Genomic DNA, 19729 nt, shown 5'->3' on the forward strand with positions numbered 1-19729 from the left:
CAGTTCTCAAAGAAGAAGAAGAAGAAGAAGAAGAAGAAGAAGAAGAAGAAGAAGAAGAAGAAGAAGAAGAAGAAGAAAATAAGATCCGAGCCTTCGGCAGCCCCCGCCAGTGAGGTGTAGGTCAAACCTAAGAAATTGGGCACTTTCACAAATGGATCCAGGGTCGCACTTGCTTGGTACTTGTACTTCTAATTCGTGAGGCAACAAGGGAACGCAAAGTCGGGTCAAAGATTGAAACGCCGGCGGAGGCGGATACACAAACCCGTCTTCGGTGGCCGCTCGTCTTATTACAAGCCTGGGCTGTGTTTATGCTAATGACCGCAACAAGAGTGGCGATGGTTTCGGGGCAGCTGAGCCAAGATCTACGGCATCTCAAGTGATGGACACAGTGTATGTAGATACTGTATCCCCCTTTCTCTCCCGCAGCTCTCTGACAATGACCGGTTAGCACTTGCCCGTACCCAACAGTTAACTATTGATTGGCTCAGACTTTCGCGGAAAGCAACTTGGGATATCTCTACAGGCTCTCATTCTTCTCAACCACCTCTCATTTTCTCCTTCTTTAAATCACATCCTTTAACCCACAATCTATCCTAGGCCTAATAATAAGACCCCGAGTTCTTCTAAGCCACCCAAGTAAGCATGTGATACCGTGTATATAATACGTGTTCTATGGTCAAAGAGGTTAACGTCATCCATACCCTGCTCAGCCATATACCCGATTTGGCCAGGCTCATTTCCAGCAAATTTCATCAAATTAGAACATCTACCAGAGCAACCTAACTTTCTTAATTTTCTTCCAAACATTACTCTTCGACTCCTTTCGATATCACGATCATAATCACCGATAAGAAGAATCCCCCCGAGCCGTCGCTGTACCGCCAGGACGAAGACCAATATCGAGACCTCGAAACCTTCTATATTTTACTAGATATAAGCGCTATATTATAGGGGCTTAAAGAGGGGGTAGTCTTTTAAGGTAATATAAGGTAAAAGGAGGGTAATAAATAGGATAATTAGTATCTCTAGATTATTCTAGTTCGAATATAATAGATTTAGTACTTCTAGAGCTAGAATTAGTCAAGTTATTATACTACTATTTATCGTATTTTTGCTTATAAATTAAGTAGCTAAATTAGGTATATAGCTAAAAAGGGTATAAGATATATTATAGCATTACCTAGTAGTTAGTTACTAACTAATTAGTTTAGGACTATTACCTATCTCCTAATAGGTAAGGCTAAAACTCCTAGATATACTAATATAGCTAGACACATTACTACCAAATTTCCTATATATTTACGTCTTTATAAAAGATACTATTAAGTTTAATTACCATTGTAATAATAGCCTTAAATAGCTATAAATGGTTTAATTATAAACTAGGCTCTAAAAAGCTTAAAAACATAGTAAAATTTAATTCTACCTAGTTATAACTAGTCAAATAACAGGTTATATGACTTACCTTTGTCTCCCTCTCCCTCTATATTATACCCCCTATCCTTATTACTTTTAATACTCTTAATTATAGTAGTACCTTCTCTTATACCTTCTTTTTTAGCCTCCTAGTAATAGTTATTATCTTCTGTCCCTAGTGTTACTACTATAGACTTGTAGGCACGTCACTTCTTAAACCTCCTAATATCCTTAATAATAGCTATATATAGAGACTCCTTCTTACCCCTAGATAGAGATAGTAACTTAACATCCTCTTCCTACCTATCTTTACTATCTATAAAGTCAAATCTATCATTGTCACTATCGTTAATTAATATTATAGTTATACTACCAATCTATATCCTAGGATATTTAGGAGATAGGAGTTTAACTTTTAATAATAGCTTAGCTAACCAGGGGATTAGGACTTCTTTTCCGTCTCTAAAGTCGAAGAATACTAGTAGCTAATACTCCTTTGGTAGAACCTAGAGAAGGTCCTTATTATTAAGAGGAAGATAGTTATTCTTATTAGTCTTTTCTAAGAATTTGGTAAAGGTTACTATATAAAGGCGATACCTATTAGTACTAGGAATCTTATTCTCTAGGTACCTTTTCTAGACTTTATATTCCTCCCTATACTCTTATTTAATCTGCTTGATAGTAATATAGGTAGCTTTTCGGCTAGTATCTTAAATTACCTTAGCGCTTTTCTAAGCTTAGATCTCCTAAAACCGTCGAATCTATTAGATAGTTATATTTATTATAACCTTTCCTATTAGCTTAATAAGTTAGCCTTATATTTTCTTAGTAAATAGTATAGCTAGATAGGCTCTCTTATCCTTAGTAAAGTTATTTAGATATTTATATACTAGCTAATTTTTATTAATTATTAATATAATATTCTAAAAGTATTCTTATATTGGTAAATTAAAAAGCTTAAGATACTACTTTTAGATATAGTTAATACCTTTTTTATATATATCCATTACTTATTATTAGGAATTATAATAGGATATCTAATATTCGTATTAGATAATACTTTCTCCCTAATCTAGTCCATTATAATATATTAGTTTAGTAGAAAAAGAGTAGTCTTTTTAAATCTTACTATAATATTTCGGTATTTAAAACTAGCCTTCTAGATTTCCTAAAATCCTCTAATAAAGTCTGCCTAAGTAAATGTAAGATCGCCGTTTTAAACTACCTACTAGAGATATCGTTAATATACTTCCTTAAGATAATAAAAGACTCTTATATCTATTAGCTAGATAAAGTATATTAAATAGGGAGGGAAGAAGATAATAATAATATTAAATAAGAGGTAATATTTATAAAGTTTAAGGTTATAATATCTTATAAAGTTATCTAGGATAAGTAGTCAATATATATATTCTTCTAATAGTATAGATATATAGACTAAATCTTTAGGGGTAATATTATCTAGGTTAATAAAGTATATATTAAGAGTAGGACTATAGTTATAATAATTATAACTAAACTATTCCTTAAAGCTTATATTATATTATTAGAACTTAGTATAGATAGTAAAGGAATATTTATTAAAATATTATATCTAATCTATTATAATCTTAATATTATTAAATACTATCTTTAACTTATAGAATTATATTTCCTTATTAAGACCTTTAATATCTTAATCTTCTAATAGCTATTATTTAAAGATATGGAATATTAGAATAGTATTACTAATAGTATTTCTAGTACTAATTATATTTATTAACTCTTAATTATAAAGGTCTAAAATCTCTAGCTAATAAAATACTATAGTTAATATTCTAAAGTAATACTTAGAAAAGAAAAAGATACTAACCTTCTTCTTCTTATCTATTTTAACTATTAAGATCTTAAATTATCTATTTAATATTATAAGTATATACTTAGTCTTATCTATATTTTAATAGCTAGATATAGTAATCTTAAAGCTTTTAATAGTATCCTTAAGCTTATTAAAGAATATCTCTAGTTCTTCTACCTATTACTTAGCTAAAAGTTAGTTTACTTTGACTAGTTTAAAGAATATTAGCTAAAACTATAGATAATCCTATTTCTAATATAACTATTAATACTTACTAATAGGAGGGTAAGGAGGATTATAACATGCCTATAAGTAGTTAGTAGTATCTTAGAGAAGATCTTTAGTAGTAAGAGAACCAGATTTGATAAGCTAGTATGTATATCCTTTAAGGGCGAAATCTTCGTCGTTTTAAAGCAACTAAGGTCTTCTAACTACGTTACTACTAGTAGCTAGAAGTCTAGTATCCTTTAATGACTTCAAGTGCTAGCCAACTTAGGTCTTTCTAGTCTTAAATAGTTAAGCCGTATATCGTATACTAGGTTCCTTTCTATAGGGTAAATGGCTAGTTCGATGGCGAGTTTAAGCGATAAGGAGCTATTTAGCGGCCTATATACTAGCTAGTTCCTAGATTTGGTCGGTTAGAGGCATCGTATATAGAAAAGTGGTATAGGAAAGTGGTTTAAATTGGGCTTGTAGCAGTGGTTGTATCTTCGAGTATAGGGAGTTAACTGGTAAAATTAGACACAGGTTTGGACGCGCCCCTGTCCGGCCGTATCTAGGCGTCCGGGGGTTTTGGCCCCACCTATCGGGAGACAGGTGGTAGTCCTGAACTAATTAGTCAGCAACTAACCACCGGGTAATATACGCCGGCTCGGGTGTCCTGGTGCGTGTGAAAATCTGCCGAGATGCACTGTGAACACCATTGAGCTGCGCCTTGCTATGGTCCCGCCCTGCTCAACGCGCGTTTTAGCGCCGGGTTGCTCCGCAGAGCCCCGTACTCCACGGAGTGGGGTGCCTGGAATACGCGGAACCCAGACTGGAGTTTGAACAGTCGAGGGTTCGAGGGCTTTTGCATGAAATGGCCTAGCAATCCCCCCGAGTTTGATCAAGTAATGCTCAGATTCAGATAATTCTCCGCATCGACAACCGAGGCGGGGACAACGACACTTGGAAGCCTACGGGAGTGTTATGTCCAGACTCGGTAATTAACTATAACTAAACGAATTCCAGTTCGAATTGGCAAAATTTCTAAGAGACAAAAAATAACGGCTACACGGACTCGACACCAGACAACCCTCAACTCAACTGACCTTTTACTTCGGACTCGCGGCTCCTATTTCCCGTATTCGGCTCGCCATCATGGTGGCACTCTCGTAGTGCTTACTCCTGCTTCAGCTGTTTCGGCGGCGGCGTACCACCAGTCGTGGGGAGACCCATAAAGATCTTGAAATAATCCTGCCAGCAGGTCAGTATCTCGACTCCGCGGTCCCCCAACAAGCGCTTCTGGGCTGGGGAAAATACTGACGTAGATCATCCACTGGAGACCAGTCAAGGTACCAATCATGACGATACGGACCGCCAGACCGTTCCACAGCCCCATGAAGCCAATGTCCTTGTATATCCTGGCCGTGACGGCCCCGAAGCCCTCGCCCGGCTTGCGGTAGGCGTTCAGCTTGCTGACCATGACGTCGGCCGGGTGCGAGACGATAGCGCACAGAATGCCGGCGAGGTAGCCGCCGACGAACGACACGCCCGTCTGGGCCGCCTTGCCGTAGTCTTGCTTCTTGCCCGGAAGCCGGTCGTAGATCATCTCGACGATGGTCTCGAAGGACGCGAACTTCATCATGGTATAGGGGATTTGCCGGCCCCAGAGCGGGTAGAGGCCCTTGTACAGCCCGCTGAAGCCCTCGGTGGCCGAGATCTTGCTGAAGCCGTCGAGCGTGCCCTTGTACTGCGAGGGAATGGTCGCCTGCATGCGAACCTTGATGGCCTCAAAGGGGCACAAGGCAATGTCGGCCAAGAATTCGGCCGAAGCCGAGGCCGACAGGTAGAGCGCCGTCTTGTACTTGTAGGCAGCCTCCGGGCCGGCCAAATCCGAGTACGTCTTCTTGAAGTATTCGTACCACCCGTACTTGAATGCACCCTGCGCCGAGTAACCGAAGAACGTGGGGCCCCAACCTGTGAAGATGCCGCGGATGCCCTCGGTGCGGAAGATGTGGCCCCAGGCCTGGAAGTTGCCCTTGTACAGGCTCGAGTCGACCTGCCGTCGCACCTTGACGAGATCAAGAGGGGTCACGGCCGCGTGGGTCAAGCCCTTTGCGGACGGTGAGTATCCGGCGCCTGCGTGCTTGCTCGTTCTCTGTGACCACTTACACATGCCAACATACCGCCAACCGTGCAGGCGGCATAGTACTTGCCCGAAAAAAGCTCGATCTTGCCGGTCTTCTGCTGCGCCTTCTGGCTAGCCGCCTCGAACTCCTTGGCGGCTTCGGCGCTCAGCTTGTGCGCCTTGTTCTTCGCGTCGTCGACAACCGAGTAGGCCGGGTACAGCTCGGGGCGAGCCTGGTATGGCGTGGGCCCGCTCGCATTGGGTTTGGTTTGCGGCCGTCCGCGCAGGTACGGGCTGCCGAAGGTGTTCTGGATGGTCTCGTAGCTGGGGAAGAGCGGCATCTCGTCGCGAGTGGTGGCCACTAACAAGAACGAGTTAGCGCAGCTGCCCTCGAGTCAATTCCCCCCGATACCCCCGGGCAAATTGGTTATGCGACGAAGCGGGAGCCAGGTAGAAGTCGCAAAGTGACCGATGACGTCGATGCTCGATCTGCCGGGAGCCATTCCCACCCGCGAGGAGAAATACGACATCCGGAGCCAAACTTACAGGTTAGTTCTCCTTGGTGGACAAACCTCGATTTTGAAGGCTGAAGTGGATTGCCAGCGGCAGGCAATAAAGCAGCTTCAGCGGTTGGAGTGCAAGATGAGGGAATATGGAAGGCTCTCGGAAGGGACGGTAGTGAAACAGGTTCCTGCCGTCCAACCATTCATTAGGTAAGCGCCTCAACCTATGGCGTATAACATCCACCCATTCGTCGCACACGGCAACTCTTTTCGTCAGAAAGGCTTTCCATCCCTTGCACAGCCGGGATTACTATGTACTGTGTACGTAGTGACTGTCTATTTCCCGGCGCGGCGGGGTGCACCGGCGACTTCTCCCGAGCGCATTTTCCCCTTCCTTCCATTCGATAGGTCGGACCCGGAGTTAGGACGGATTCCCCCTTGGCTATTCCCGTGTTGCGGTACTATAGAAGCAGTACTATACAACATATACACATATACATAGAGCACTATCTCCGTAGTTTATGGATATTTCACTATCACCTACCTTAAAACTGCATATCACGGATGCCCTGCGTTCTGTTTGTCCAGCCCTGGCTAAGCCTGGGCCGCTGGTTCACAGCTTGCTCAGAACGATCGATGACGTGAATCGGACGGTGACGTAGCTGGAAGCATTATCTCCGCTAATGCGGCTAGATTTAGAGCCAGTTGGTTGGGGTCGGCCCCGTTTCAACCCCTCCAACAGCACGAGCCACTGCCATCTTTGGATCTTGACTCGAATTCTGTCGCTTGACATAGGTATCGACCATCCGAATATTAAATGCACTCCAGACTGAGGTTCGGTATACGGCGGAAAGAAAATAGAAATTATCTACCCGCGAACAGGAATAGCTAGTTGAAAAAGCGCAGTTGTCGCAACTGTGCGTACCACTCATGTTCAATTATCGTCAGGCTATCTAGATACTTTCTTTTCTCGATGCTCTCTCGTCTCGTTTAATCGTGCCTTTTTGTTTCCGTCTCATTCTCTCTTTCCCTCTATGGCCCCCTCTAATAATGGACATGTTAACGGCCCAGAATAGAGGTGGTTTGGCCGTTTTGAGCATTAGGTAGTTAGAAGGCCCACCTTTTTCCCTCCTCCCGGATGACATGTGATTGGGTGGTGGTCAATGCAAAGATACTTGGCGGCGGTGATCCGCAAGAAGCGGTTACGGAGGATCACCAACATCTGAACCCGCTCAACCGACCGCGCGACAGTACCACCCATACCGCCATCGAGTCCAGCTGTCGGATAAGAGAAATAATACCAAGACGTTGGGCAAAACGACAATGACCGACGTAATGGCGCAAGCAACCCAGACGCAGCCCGGCACTTCACAGCCCTTCGTCTCGAAATGGGCATCCAGATACCGCGGGGTAAATCACCCATGAATCTCCAAGTCTCTCTCCCCTTGTCTTTGCGCGATCGCACCCCGACGTTTCTAATACTTTTTCCCCTGGAACAAAACTATTGGGGGCATACAACGCATATATAGGCCACAGTCGAAGACCTCGATCCGCCGGCGGCGCTGTCGCTGACGCCGTCGGACCCGATCTCGCTGGCGCTCGTGTCGGCGTTCGAGCGCGACTACACGCACCTGACCATCGTCGACGGCGAGACGCGCGCCCTGCTCGGCTACCTGTCGATCCCGCACCTGCAGGCGCTGCTCGACGCCGGCCGCGTCCGCCCGGAGGACGAGGTGCGCACGGCCATGATCCGCTTCCGCCGCCGCGGCACCAAGTACAAGGTCATCACCATGCAGACCCCGCTCGAGGAGCTCGAGGCCTTCTTCGAGGGCCACGAGACGGGCGGCCAGAAGCAGGACTTTGCCGTCATCACCGACGCCGCCAGGAGGTTCGTCCTCGGCGTCGCCACCCGCGCGGACCTGGAAGAGTTTGTCAACCGGAGGCCTGCATAGTTCGATTCGGTGCCTCTCGCCTGGCCCGACGGCCGATAGGTGGGGGAATGGGGAAAGCGGAAAAGGGGCCGGTATCGAGGGAACAACATGGGTTAAAATAGGCGGGGCCGGGGAAGAGATGTTATCGAGAGTGGAACGAGCATCATTAACCGGCGTTACCCTTTTTTTTTTTTTTTTTGGTCATGCATTTGGTTTGGGAGGCGATCTGACAAGTTGACGGGTGCATTCAACATGGGCGGGCGGGGAGGGAGGGCTGTCATGGACTCCGTAGGAGATCAAATACCCAGATTTGGCATTGGGGGGAGCTCGGATTCCCCTTGGAGCCCTGAAGCTACAAAGTGCTTTTGGTCTTCAGAGAGTTGACCAAAAAGGTCGCTGACACATAATACTGGATTGAGCCAACTCCTCGGGATGACCAATACCCGATATAGTGCTAATGCTGTCATTGTGACTTAAACTTTACTAAGAACGGTAGTTGTATGTTGGGCACCTTATTGCAATACCTTATTGCAGGTACCTCCCTTACTCGTGACATGGTTCGACTCCTGTATCGTGCTTGTTGTGTCATAAAGCCTCTACACTAATAATAGAAGGTATGTATCCCGCGGCCTCTAGCTTACCCCATCATATGTATGTATGTACAGCACAGTCCAAACAGGCCAACACGACGTTAAACCACCGACTTCCAACCACCTACCCCCCCATTCGTCTTCTTACTCGCTGACCCAGTCATAGACCAGCTGCAGCTCGACCCTCTCGCTGCCCTTGGTGATGAGGACGTTCCTGACGTGGCGGCGGACGCCCTCGATGGTCTTGAAACCCCAGATCTGAGTGGCGGTCCAGCCGTTGTCGTAGCTCTCGACGTAGCTGATGACGTGGGTCTCGCCGTTGGGGCCCTTCTTCTCGTCGTCGCCCTCGAGCCAGCCGCTGCGGAGGAACTCGTCCGAGATGTCGTCGGGCCCGAGGAAGCGGCTCTTGCCGCGCACGTGGCCAAACAGCCAGTCGCTGTGGTCGCGGAACGTGTCGTCCAGGCATCGCTTCTCCGTCGAGCCCTTGATGCCGCCCGTGCCCGTCTGCTCAATCTCAATGTGCGTCGCCGGCGGGTTGGCCGGGTCCGACGGCGGCGACGGCGGCGCCACGAATTGCTTGACCGTGAGCGTCAGGGTCGCCATCGACACCGCCTTGCGCGTGACCCAGCCGACGCCCTGCAGGGCCAGCCCGGGCTCGATGTTGGACGAGAGGGTTTTATTCTGTCGGGGGAGGTTGGCGGTGGTTCGTCAGAAACGGCGGTTCCTCCCTCGGAATCACATGGCAATTTTTGATTCATTTCTGGGGGTGTGAGCGGGTGGGGAGGCGGGATCCGCGAGCACGTACCATGATCCACTTGCCATTGAGGTCGCCAATGTTCTTGTTCGCGGGGGCAGCCATATTGGACGAATCGTATTTGGGTAATTGAATTCCTTTGGTGTATGGGATTCGAATGTGGGCAGGGTAGAGGTTCAGGTTAGATAGGTCGCAGGTTGACTGAGACAAACAGAATGTTTGGTGATGTGGTGAACCCCCAGGGATGTTTGTCGAGGAGGGAACGGTAGAGTAAAAGGCTGGTGAAGTTTATAAAAAAATACTTAGTGGGAGAGAGAAGAAGAAAAGCAACAAGTCACGGCGGCCCTCATTCCTTCTTGATCTTAAGTATCCACGTCGATCCCCAGCCTGGGGACCTTACTTGTGGGGAAAGGAGTCGCTGTCACAAGAAGAGAAACCTGAGGTTGCACGCACAATCGGTCTCGGCGACCGAGGTAAAACTGCTTTGGGAGCTTGGTCGCATAGGCTCGAGGTCGCTAGGCGAGATGCCAATTGTGACCCAGCCCACCGATTGGAAGCCCTGCCTTCTCCAAGATGGGAACCCGTAACCACTCGGCAGGCGCCCGGAGACCACGGAGCAATGGCGTGGTATCTAACCTGGCCCATGGTTCTTCCCCATGGGGCTGGGTACTTGGGGGGTCTTGCGGCATCTTACGGAGGGACACCTCTATTATGGGGAGGGGGGGGGTTGTCCGGATGTGCTTGGCCCCTCTCTCTAATCGGCACGATTCCGTCGCGTCGCGCGTTCCCATCCCGCCGCGTCAGGCACAGCCGAGGGCTTTGCATAGGTGTTCTCTCAATCATGATACGATGAAATTGGCGTTGAGCGAGCGGTATCTAGAGCTAACGCGGATTACGGGTAAGCGTAGGCCAGGTACAGTACTTCGTATGTATGTATGTATTGTATGTACATACATACATACCTTGAATTACCTAAGGTAGGTTAGGTAGGATGTAAGGTACCGAATTAGGTTTGTTGGCTCGCACCCTTTCGAGTTCCGTTGATCTCAGGCCTTACCCTAGCCGAGCGGTCAATTTGCTCTTATTTGTATTTCCCGTCAGCACTAGGTATTGCCCTGCATAAAAACTACGAATTGAGGTTGTCAACCGGAGATAGGAGGTTTGATACACCTTAGTCTTCTCCTGATTCCACCCCGCCCTTTTTTTTTCTTTCGTGCAACTTTGCAAAGCTGAGATGGGTGATGGGCACAGGTACGGGCCAAGATTTCCCCGTGTCCTGGAGTCGCAAGATTGCCGCTTACTCTGTAGGGTAACGGGGCCGTCAGTGCGGGGTAACGGAGCGGCCTGCTCTGCAAGGGAGCCCCTCCCAAGTCGGGTTTCGCTCTCTCTCTCTCTCGCCCGAGGTCGTCATGTGAAGATGGAGCTGTTCTTAATCCCGGAGGTACATACAAAAGGGAGAATATCAACATAAAATGATCATCGTTGAAGTCATGGTAGGTAGCAGGCGGTGAGCAGCGAATTCTCAAGGAGCATTCCCGTGCTAAACGTATCAGCACCTTGAACCCGCATATCTCCTGAGCTCTTTTCATTACCCTATCACACTTACCTCAGGTAAACAGGCACCTTGATTTTCTGAGAGATGGCGGTGTCTTGGCCAACGCATACAATCCGCCTGCTGATCTGGTTTGGGGACTACACATCCACGAATAAATGGATTTTGTTTTGTCCCATGATAGGTAAATTATTTGTTCAAGTAGGATATCCTAGTATTACACCCCAATTCTTCCCGGTTTCCGGGGGATACGTCTCGCCCACACTAGTCCCCCTCCCTACGTTGGCGTCATGGCCTGACGCCTTTTTTTGCTCTCCCGTCCCGCATGCCTTTACTCCCAATTCACGCCGACAAACTCCGCATCGCATCACCGCCATAAACAGGCCATCACGGCCACCAGTTCATTCTCTTGTAGCTCTCAATCACCTCCTCCACCAGCTCCTTGTTGATCTCGGGTTTCTCATACTTGAACCCAACCACCTCCTCTAACCTGGAGCCGTCCATGCTGAGATCGGTATCCTTGAGCAGCTCCTTCTCCATAAACGGCGTCAGCGGGCCCGGTCGCGTGATACCCGCCTCTGCGAGCAGATCGGCCCACGGCCCCAACAGCTCGTCGTTCACATCGTCCACGACGCTGTCCAGGTTGAGCTTGGCAAACGTGCTGATAAGCTGGCCTTGGAAGCCCGTCTCGATGCCAAACACTTCACCGATGATGTCGGCCATGGTCCCCTGAGTCGTGGCGCCCTTGTCGACCACGTTGAAGGTCGGAATGGGGGAGCCCATCGCCTTCGCGTCCCACTTGTCCTTACCGCCGCCCGTGTACCAGCTGGCCACAGCCCAGAGCGCGCGCACCACGTCGTGAATGTGCGCTGTGTTGGTCCGTAGGTCCTTGGTCCACAGCCACTTCATCTCCGACTCAAGCGCCTTGTACACGCGCGCCATGCACAGCGCCGTCGCGACCCACTGCGAGGCATACGGCCCGTAGACGTGGGGAAGCCGCACGATTGCGAGATTCAGCCTGTTGAAGAAAACAAGTTCGGTCAGCATGGATGGCTCCCACTTCTGCTTCGTTCCTTTCCCCACTGATCCGGCACTCTAGTTGAGAAAGACGTACCCTTCAATTTTAGCAAGCTCCTCCTCCGCCTGCAGCTTGAAGACGGCAATCTTGCTCCACGGCTTGAGCTTGTCGGTTTCCTTGCTCGGCGCCGAGTCTGACTTGTAGACCATTCCTGTGCTGAGCTCGACGAAGCACTTGACGCCCCGCTTGGCCGCCTCCTTGCCCACCGTGAGCGACAGATTGAGCGACCGCAGCTTGTACACCTCGTCCTCCTGCGAGTAGCGAGTCTCGCCGCCGCAGTTAAAAACGTAATCCCATTGTTTCCCGTCGGGCCTGTCGAATATCCTGGGGAGGGATTCTGTGCGAGTGCGGAAAGAAGGAACCAACCGTCAGCTAACGTGGGCGAGGGATATATAGGAGGGATCCAGATTTAGAGGCAAGGGCGCGCCTTGCAGACTTACGCTCTCTGCTCGCATCGGCCTGCACAAATTTGGACCCGGCACACGCCTCCTCGAACTCGGGCGGTAGCCATGCCAGTTGCGGGAGCACCTTGTCGACGATGCGCACCTCGGAGGCGAGGTTGTTCTGGTGTATGTGGAGGGCCAGGAACCGGCCAATGTAGCCGAGACCGCCGATGATCAACACCGACGGCTTCTCTGCCATGGTGACTTTGCGCGCGTGTGTGGCTGTATCGGCGATGCGTTCTCGACGGTGGTGGGTGGTGGTGGCGGTGGTGGTGGTGATGGTGCCTTGAGGGCGAAGAGAGGGGCGAGGGAAAAATCCAGGGGCGGGAGAGCGCGGGGTCGCAGTGTTTTTTGAAATCCAAACTCAGCTGTCCTGCAGTAGTCGTCGTCGACGTCGTCCCCTAGGTTATTGTTGTATGGTGCGTTTGCTTGGCAGCGGCGGTCAATGGGCGTAGATAAAGGTCGTACCTCGGGGAAAATGAGCTTTGCCCTGTTAACTGCTGAAACGTGTGATCTTGGGGCTTTTTTTTCGGGGGTGGGAGCGACAGAAATGATGGCTGACAGGAATGCCCTAGGAGGGAAGGGGAGTGGGCGGGGACTTCGGCAGGCTTCGAGAAGTTCGGCAAGGGCACCGGGGGCCAGCAGGGCAAGGAAACCCGGAACGATGAGCAATGCCCAAAACAAGACCCTCTTTCAACCACCGGGAGACCCGGACAAATGGACCACGTTGGCGTCATTTTGAGCCCCTTATTATCCCATAGTTGAAGCTTGAGCCATGTTTGAAGCATTTCCGTCTCTATTCCGTAGTTGCTATCCACTTCCTCTGACGCTGCCTTATTGCCGCGCACTTGCCCAACCCAGGTTACTACGTGCAGGACAGAAAAAAAAAAAAAAATAACATGACCCTAGTCCCATGGAAGTTGCAAGCTGCAGGAGGTGTTTGCAGCGCTGCAGGTGTCCGCTGACAGGCTGCAAGCTCTCTCCTGCAAGTGGAGCTTTGGGGGTGTGAAGCCTTTCCCGGTCGGTTTTGGCCAAGGGAAGCACCGACCTCCTTCATATCCGAAAGTTGGAGGAACCGTAATTCGTCAACTCGTCCGTAATGTACGCTAACTCCTACTTTGTAATCTGCTTTTCCTTTTTTTTTTTTTTTTTTTTTTTTTTTTTTTTTTTCCAGGTTTTGCCTTTGAGGCTCCCTGGACTGTCGAGCATTCACCGATCACTTGCGCCCTGACAACTAGCTGCCCTTTTTTCAACCAATGACTACTTTGTCGCTCCCTCCCGTTTCGAGCTCGCGCTCTCCTGTTCGAACTGGCGAAGCTGGTCACGAACCGGAATTCCAGGATGTTCGTGTCAAAGCCTCTCCTGTCGGCCGCATGATCCAAACATCCATCGACAAGGCCGGGCCAGGGTTCACCTCAGATCCCCCGGCCACCTCGCCGTTCGCGGATTGGGGCGGACTGGGGCGGCCCAGGCAAACCCCTTCAAAACGCATATGACGACCGAACGCCCAGTGTGAAGATCGTGATGGGGCGACGGCAGCCACTCCACGACCGGGGAATCTTAGACAGGTTGATACGGCAGCAATCCGAAACATTGGCAGCGCCCACAAGGTCCCACTGCCGCCGCCCTGGCAACTAGTGTAGCATTCTTCAGTGCTCCAAACTCAGTGTATAATTACGCTGCGAAGATTATCGGCGCTCGATAATACAACATAGCAGACCAGGCAATCACCGTCATACTGACACGATGCAACATGCGACTGGCGGGAGAGAGACCCGCGTTTCCCATCGCCCATTCGAGGCAAGCTGTCGTTCACTAGGAGTGCGGTCCGTGCTGATCTGGCCGTTTGCAGCTCCTGGGTCAATTCATGACAAATGCCAGAATCGGCTTGGGGAGATCAACCCCTTCCGGGGACCAGTCAGTGCCCATCCCTGAGACTTGGACAATGCTCGGGAGGATACGTGCTTGACGGCCTAGGCCTTGGATTTGATGTCGGTGCATCCCTTCCTTCTACCCTGAACAGGGTAGATGAACGCACCGCAAAAGTAAAGAGAGTAAAGAGGTCTACACTACGGATAGTGTACGCAGTATTCCGTAATGTGTTGACACACCGTATGTGTGGTCCGGGTCCGTTGACTACATACTGCACGCTACATACAGACGTGTAGCTTTCCGTACCGGGGACGTCCTACGGTTGCCGAGACACGGGTCGACGGGTGCCGAGGCGATCCCGATCTTCCCGCCCTCCCTATGCACACATGGCAATCGGGGTGTAAATTAAAGTGGGATTTGCGACCCTGAAACGGGGCCCACCGGAAGTTCCCCCATTGTGGAGGTTTCAGATCTTCAAGTATCGGCGGCCCGTTGGTCCTGGGTAATCTTAACTTGTGCTTTAGTGTATGCGTCATGTCTCGAGCCTCTTCCGGCGGTGGCGGTGGCGGTGGGAGACGACAGACTAGTGCATGTACTTATCTTGAGCTTTTGATTATGAAGAGCCGCCTTGTAATTTCCACGAGCCTGGAGGGAGGAAAAGGGAAGTGAAGTGAAGGGAAGGGAAGGAAATGCGCGCGGCAAAACTCGGTAGCATTCATGGATATCGTGCATAATATTCAGGTTTCCCCCCCCCGCGCTCATCTCCGCATACTCCCAATCAGCTCCCGCTGGGTCTCGCGATCCCGCTGGTTTTCGCTCAGGCTCCCGATGCTGCGCAGGTCGCCCACGACGTCCTTGGCCTTGCCGAAGTAGACCTCCTGGAGCAGGTTGCGCATCTTGAGCTCCATGTCCTCGACGAGGCGGCCGATGTTGGCGATGTGGCTCTCGTCGTTCTCGACCGGCAGGTCCTGCTCGACCTGGCGCGTCATGTTGCCGCTCAGGTCGACCTCGCCCAGGGTGGCGCCCTTGGTGGCGAGCGATAGGATCACGGTCGATGTCAGGCGGTAGTTGGCCGTGCGTCCGCGCTCGCTGGCCTCGAAGACATGGATCGAGTCCCAGACGCCTGACGAGGCACCGTCGCTTGGGGTCGAGGCTGGCGGAAGAACACACACAAACTTTGATCAGCCTTTACTTTTGTTCTTTGAGATCTCCCGTAAGAAAGGGTCGGGGGGAGGAGGGGAAAGAAAGAAAGAAAGAAAGAAAGAAAGAAAGAAAGAAAGAAAGAAAGAAACTCACCCTTCTTGAGCAACACAACCCCCGCAAAGCCGTCGTCCAAGTTCCACAGGTAGACCGAGCTCACGCCGCCCTCGTAGTACAGCTCCCGGTAGACGTCAAAGGCCTCGTTGGCCTTGATCTCCATCTTGCGAACGCGCTCGCCGGGGACGGCGCCCTCGCCGGCGCCCTCGTTGCTGCCGCCCGGCCCCACGCCGCCCGGGCCGGCCTCGTCCAGCGGCGGGTCGAACTGGTTGCTCCAGGGGGAGCGGTAGCTGTCGCCGTCGCGGTTGTAATCGCACAGCAGGTAGTCGCGCCCCGTCTGCTTGCATCGGCAGACCGTGAGAGGCTGGTCGACGGACGAGAGCAGGTCCTCGGTCAGGTCGGGCGCGAGGGTGATTATGTTGTTGAGATGCTCGGCCGTGTGCTTGGGGTTGAGGCGGCGGAGGAGGTCACTTGCGGACGACACGAGTTAGTAGGGTTAGGGAATGATGGGAGAAGGAAAAGGAGAGGAGGAGAGAGAGGAGTAGGAGGGTGCGGAGGATGAGGTGAGATACACATGGAGGACATTGGTTTGGGTAGGAGGTTTGGGTAGGAGGGGAGGGAAAGGTTCTTACAGTGCGGAGTCGAAGGGGTCTGGAGTCGTCATCTTGGTCGGTTCGTATGTGCTCTATTTCTGTAATGGCCGCAGTTCGAGAAGCCGTTGAGCTTGCGTCCGGCTTTGGGCTCGCGATGACTTGTAGTCGGGTGTACCTAAGGTATTGATGTCCAGCGTCGCGGGGTTGCAGGTGCAGGTGCAGGTGCAGGTGCAGGTGCAGGTGCAGGTGCAGTGCTTCCACGTTGAGGAGCTGGCTGCCCTGTGGGGGAATGGCGGGGCTCGAGGCTCGTGCACTTCCAGGGGCAGCGACAGGGGTTCACAGCCGGAGAGCTGCCCGCGTGTTGTAATCCGTGCTTGAGCTTGCAGTAAGTTAGTGGGGCCACTCAGGAACCGAGCAGCGGGTCCCCTCCTGACCTCGCCTAAGGTACGGAGTGCAGTAGTGTACGGATTACAGTACTTAGACAACGCACTCGCCAAACGTGCAACTGCATCAAGCAACGTCGGGCAGGCCCGAGGTTCCAAAGCGATCGGGGTTAGAAACCATCAATGGCTGCTATTCCTCAAAGCAAAAACATCAGTCATGACGGCTCCTCCTAATAGCGCGGCGCAATATCGCGAAAAGCCCAGCAAAGAGGCGCGAGGGCCGGCTCCTTCGGCCGAGAAAGGAAGCGATTCAAGGTTGGGGGAGCAACTCTCGGGTGAGCTTCAGTCTGTCACAAAAAAAAAAAAAAAAAAAAAAAAAAAAAAAGATGATCAATTCTTCAATCATTGAAAAATAAAAAAAGTCGTTGTTACTGACAGTGACTCAGACAGTCTACTTGCCGGCCTGATACCCGGCCTGATCCTGCTTCATCTTGTCGTCGCCCCCTACACCAAGGTTGAGGAGTCCTTCAACATCCAAGCAGCCCATGATGTGCTTGTGTACGGCACGCCGACGTCCGACGTCTACCAGAGGCTGTCCAGGACCTATGACCACTTCACTTTTCCCGGTGCCGTGCCCCGCACCTTTGTCGGCCCGGTGCTGCTGGCCGGGCTCGCCCAGCCCATCATCGCTCTGGTCGGGTTCCAGCACGCCCAGTTCGTCGTGAGAGCCATGCTTGGCCTCTTCAACGCCGCCTGTCTCCTCGTCTTTGCTCGGAACCTCAGGCGCGCATACGGCGCCGGGACTGCAAGATGGTACCTGCTCCTGCAAGCGAGCCAGTTCCACGTCATATTCTACGCCTCGCGCACCCTGCCCAACATGTTCGCCTTTGGCCTGAGTACGTACCTCTCTCTGCTGGAAACTCCGGGGGTGGCCGCCACCTCAGGAACAAACAACCCATCCACTAACCTGACGTTACTTAACCTTCCCTCTCTCTGCAAAGCAACTCTGGCCTTTGCCTTCTTGCTCCCGCATCCCACCAACCCCAAACTCACCGTGTACCGCCAGCGCATCTCCATCGCCCTCCTGGTCTTCGCGGCCACCATCTTCCGGGCCGAGGTCGCCCTCCTCCTCGCCACCACCGTCCTCCACCAGCTGCTCATCCCCGCCCTCGCCCTCGAGCGCGTCCTCTTCCCCTTCGCCGTCTCCTTCCTGACCGCCCTGGCCGTCTCGGTCCCGATCGACACCTACTTCTGGCAGGCCCCGCGCCCGCTCTGGCCCGAGCTCTCCGCCTTCCTCTTCAACGTCGTCCGCGGCGGCGCCTCCGGCTGGGGCGTCTCGCCCTGGCACTGGTACGCCACCTCGGCCCTGCCGCGCCTGCTGCTCAACCCGCTCGCCTACGCCGTCCTGCTACCCCGCGCGCTCGCCGATCCGGCCCTGCGCCGCGCCGCCTCCCGCCTCGCCGCCCCCGCCGCCGCCTTCGTCGCCCTCTACTCGGCCCAGCCGCACAAGGAGACCCGCTTCGTCCTCTACGCCGTCCCGCCCCTGACCGCCGCCGCGGCGCTGGCCGCCAGCGCCCTGTTCCGGCGCAGGCGCAAGGGCCCGCTCGCCGCGCTGGTCGTCGCCGCCTTGGTCGCCTCCGTCCTGGCCTCCTTCGCCGCCAGCACCGCCATGCTCGCCGTCTCGGCCCTCAATTACCCCGGCGGCGAGGCCCTCGCCTTCCTCAGGCGATCCGTCGCGGACTCGGCGGGGCCGGCGGACGACACCGCCGCCCCGGCCGTCGTCTCGGTCCACGCCGACGTCTTGGCTTGCATGACGGGAGTCACGCTCTTCGGCACCAACGCGGATGCTCCCACCGCCGCCGCCGCCGCCGCAGCAGCAGCAGCGGTGCCTCCAATCTCGGGAGCGAGCAGTGGTGGTGGTGTTGTTGGTTCGTCCGGCGGTGCTGCGGAACCCGTCATGGTTCACCAACGCGTCGGAACAACCACAACAACCGGGGACCGAAGCCGGGTGCGGCTCGTGGTGGACAAGACGGAGGACGCCGCCGTCTTGTCGAGCGCGGACTTCTGGGCCCGGTTCGACTTCCTCCTCGTCGAAGACCCCCGCAAAGTGCTCGGCGGACCGTGGGAGACGGTCGCCGTCGTCAAGGGGTACGGCGGGATCGAGGTTGTTCGACCCGGTACCAAGGAAAAGGAGGAGGAGGAGGAGGAGGCAAAGGAGGAGAGTGGGGACAGCATCGAGCGGAAGACGCCCAGGGTCGTGGGACTGGGGGAGACGGTCGCCCTGTGGAAGCGGCGGGTCAGGGACCTGACTGGAGGGTGGTGGGTCGGCCCGAAGATGGTGGACAGGATATACATCCTCAGGAGGTTGAAGGATAGGGATTCGCCGAGGACGCGAATCGCCGTTGACGCAAAGTAGGCCAGTCAAGTCACTGTGCCATTATGTAGTAGTGTACACTTTCCCCTCCTTCGATGTCTTCTCATCTAATGACAGAGACTTTACCTTGCACAGACAGACAGACAAAACTCCGCGCCAGAGGCCGCGTTTTTTTTAGTGACATCGCAGCGATTCCAAAATTAGCGCCATGAATATCAACAACGAGCTGCTCTTCTTGATTAACATGACGCGCGCCAGGGACCGCTTCAGTTTCAAGAGGTCGACGACCAAAATGGCAAAACCTCCCCGAAGCCAAATATAAGCCCGTCCAGTATTAGGGACTTAGGGGAACGTATGTACGCTCCATAGAGGTGCATAAGGTGTGGTGTGAGGAAAGCGTGGAATGCCAGCCAGGTATGCCAGCCTGGAATCAAGGTCGCGCGACCAGACCTCTGTGATACATGCTGACTAGCCCGTTTCTCCTCGGGGCTATTCCCCGTCCGTATCCGTTACCATTTCCCATCGTCGCCCAATTATCCCTTGTCCTTCGGTCCTTTCTTCATCTTCAAAGCTGGCGTTCAAGCTCTTTGAGCTGCCTAACCGGAAGCTGACCGTAGGTCGTCGTCCAAAATGCAACGTGTCCGCCAAAAGTAGCAATCGCGAGTTAAAAAGAAAAAAAATGCCCATGACAGGCACTCGAACATCCAGGTCGCTGTATAGTCAAAGGAGTGAAGTCCCAGCTCACGGCTGCCCCTCAACAACACCGCAAGATTCGGTGTAATCCTCCAGGGCTGACGCTCGTCCTTTTACGTCTTAT

The 19729-nt window shown here is 52.0% G+C and overlaps 6 protein-coding genes across 6 annotated transcripts; 2 read left to right on the forward strand and 4 right to left on the reverse strand.

The window, feature by feature from the left end:
* Window positions 1-4079: 4079 nt before the first annotated feature.
* On the reverse strand, window positions 4080-6617 carry MYCTH_2295825 (uncharacterized protein). Its single transcript, XM_003659097.1, has 4 exons — window positions 6129-6617; window positions 5627-5943; window positions 4779-5567; window positions 4080-4708 (listed from the first exon to the last, which is right to left on the reverse strand). The coding sequence occupies exons 2-4, from the start codon at window positions 5921-5923 to the stop codon at window positions 4634-4636; spliced, it is 1161 nt and encodes a 386-aa protein (XP_003659145.1). The 5' UTR covers window positions 5924-5943; window positions 6129-6617; the 3' UTR covers window positions 4080-4633.
* Window positions 6618-7352: 735 nt separating this feature from the next.
* On the forward strand, window positions 7353-8287 carry MYCTH_2295827 (uncharacterized protein). The gene is made up of 2 exons (XM_003659098.1): window positions 7353-7495; window positions 7615-8287. Exons 1-2 carry the CDS (start codon window positions 7409-7411, stop codon window positions 8035-8037), a joined length of 510 nt encoding a protein of 169 aa, XP_003659146.1. The 5' UTR covers window positions 7353-7408; the 3' UTR covers window positions 8038-8287.
* A 289-nt stretch (window positions 8288-8576) lies between these two features.
* On the reverse strand, window positions 8577-9641 carry MYCTH_2136823 (uncharacterized protein). The gene is made up of 2 exons (XM_003659099.1): window positions 9412-9641; window positions 8577-9287 (listed from the first exon to the last, which is right to left on the reverse strand). Exons 1-2 carry the CDS (start codon window positions 9463-9465, stop codon window positions 8751-8753), a joined length of 591 nt encoding a protein of 196 aa, XP_003659147.1. The 5' UTR covers window positions 9466-9641; the 3' UTR covers window positions 8577-8750.
* A 1354-nt stretch (window positions 9642-10995) lies between these two features.
* On the reverse strand, window positions 10996-13122 carry MYCTH_2295833 (uncharacterized protein). Its single transcript, XM_003659100.1, has 3 exons — window positions 12431-13122; window positions 12027-12327; window positions 10996-11930 (listed from the first exon to the last, which is right to left on the reverse strand). Exons 1-3 carry the CDS (start codon window positions 12630-12632, stop codon window positions 11300-11302), a joined length of 1134 nt encoding a protein of 377 aa, XP_003659148.1. The 5' UTR covers window positions 12633-13122; the 3' UTR covers window positions 10996-11299.
* A 1874-nt stretch (window positions 13123-14996) lies between these two features.
* MYCTH_2088191 (uncharacterized protein) lies at window positions 14997-16297 on the reverse strand. The gene is made up of 3 exons (XM_003659101.1): window positions 16195-16297; window positions 15602-16032; window positions 14997-15458 (listed from the first exon to the last, which is right to left on the reverse strand). The coding sequence occupies exons 1-3, from the start codon at window positions 16224-16226 to the stop codon at window positions 15064-15066; spliced, it is 858 nt and encodes a 285-aa protein (XP_003659149.1). The 5' UTR covers window positions 16227-16297; the 3' UTR covers window positions 14997-15063.
* A 344-nt stretch (window positions 16298-16641) lies between these two features.
* MYCTH_2295836 (glycosyltransferase family 22 protein) lies at window positions 16642-19208 on the forward strand. Its single transcript, XM_003659102.1, has 4 exons — window positions 16642-16873; window positions 16985-17434; window positions 17540-18987; window positions 19048-19208. Exons 1-3 carry the CDS (start codon window positions 16756-16758, stop codon window positions 18952-18954), a joined length of 1983 nt encoding a protein of 660 aa, XP_003659150.1. The 5' UTR covers window positions 16642-16755; the 3' UTR covers window positions 18955-18987; window positions 19048-19208.
* Window positions 19209-19729: the final 521 nt, after the last annotated feature.

This window comes from Thermothelomyces thermophilus, chromosome 1 (assembly GCF_000226095.1).
Source record: "Thermothelomyces thermophilus ATCC 42464 chromosome 1, complete sequence".
NCBI lineage: Eukaryota > Fungi > Ascomycota > Sordariomycetes > Sordariales > Chaetomiaceae > Thermothelomyces > Thermothelomyces thermophilus.

What these genes read in the sequence shown, in the direction of transcription:
- MYCTH_2295825 (XM_003659097.1), bottom strand. Translation starts at nt 5,923, where the DNA reads ATGCCGCTCTTCCCCAGCTACGAGACCATCCAGAACACCTTCGGCAGC. An exon ending in TTGGCGGTATGTTGGCATGT is followed by an intron (nt 5,568 to 5,626) that starts GTAAGTGGTCAC and finishes CCGTCCGCAAAG; the next exon opens with GGCTTGACCCACGCGGCCGT. An exon ending in GTCTCCAGTGGATGATCTAC is followed by an intron (nt 4,709 to 4,778) that starts GTCAGTATTTTC and finishes ACCTGCTGGCAG; the next exon opens with GATTATTTCAAGATCTTTAT.
- MYCTH_2295827 (XM_003659098.1), top strand. Translation starts at nt 7,409, where the DNA reads ATGACCGACGTAATGGCGCAAGCAACCCAGACGCAGCCCGGCACTTCA. An exon ending in GGGCATCCAGATACCGCGGG is followed by an intron (nt 7,496 to 7,614) that starts GTAAATCACCCA and finishes ACGCATATATAG; the next exon opens with GCCACAGTCGAAGACCTCGA.
- MYCTH_2136823 (XM_003659099.1), bottom strand. Translation starts at nt 9,465, where the DNA reads ATGGCTGCCCCCGCGAACAAGAACATTGGCGACCTCAATGGCAAGTGG. An exon ending in TCAATGGCAAGTGGATCATG is followed by an intron (nt 9,288 to 9,411) that starts GTACGTGCTCGC and finishes CTCCCCCGACAG; the next exon opens with AATAAAACCCTCTCGTCCAA.
- MYCTH_2295833 (XM_003659100.1), bottom strand. Translation starts at nt 12,632, where the DNA reads ATGGCAGAGAAGCCGTCGGTGTTGATCATCGGCGGTCTCGGCTACATT. An exon ending in GGCCGATGCGAGCAGAGAGC is followed by an intron (nt 12,328 to 12,430) that starts GTAAGTCTGCAA and finishes GCACTCGCACAG; the next exon opens with AATCCCTCCCCAGGATATTC. An exon ending in GAGCTTGCTAAAATTGAAGG is followed by an intron (nt 11,931 to 12,026) that starts GTACGTCTTTCT and finishes TTTCTTCAACAG; the next exon opens with GCTGAATCTCGCAATCGTGC.
- MYCTH_2088191 (XM_003659101.1), bottom strand. Translation starts at nt 16,226, where the DNA reads ATGACGACTCCAGACCCCTTCGACTCCGCACT. An exon ending in GACCCCTTCGACTCCGCACT is followed by an intron (nt 16,033 to 16,194) that starts GTAAGAACCTTT and finishes GTCGTCCGCAAG; the next exon opens with TGACCTCCTCCGCCGCCTCA. An exon ending in GGTTGTGTTGCTCAAGAAGG is followed by an intron (nt 15,459 to 15,601) that starts GTGAGTTTCTTT and finishes TTCTTCCGCCAG; the next exon opens with CCTCGACCCCAAGCGACGGT.
- MYCTH_2295836 (XM_003659102.1), top strand. Translation starts at nt 16,756, where the DNA reads ATGACGGCTCCTCCTAATAGCGCGGCGCAATATCGCGAAAAGCCCAGC. An exon ending in GTTGGGGGAGCAACTCTCGG is followed by an intron (nt 16,874 to 16,984) that starts GTGAGCTTCAGT and finishes ACAGTGACTCAG; the next exon opens with ACAGTCTACTTGCCGGCCTG. An exon ending in CATGTTCGCCTTTGGCCTGA is followed by an intron (nt 17,435 to 17,539) that starts GTACGTACCTCT and finishes CTCTCTGCAAAG; the next exon opens with CAACTCTGGCCTTTGCCTTC.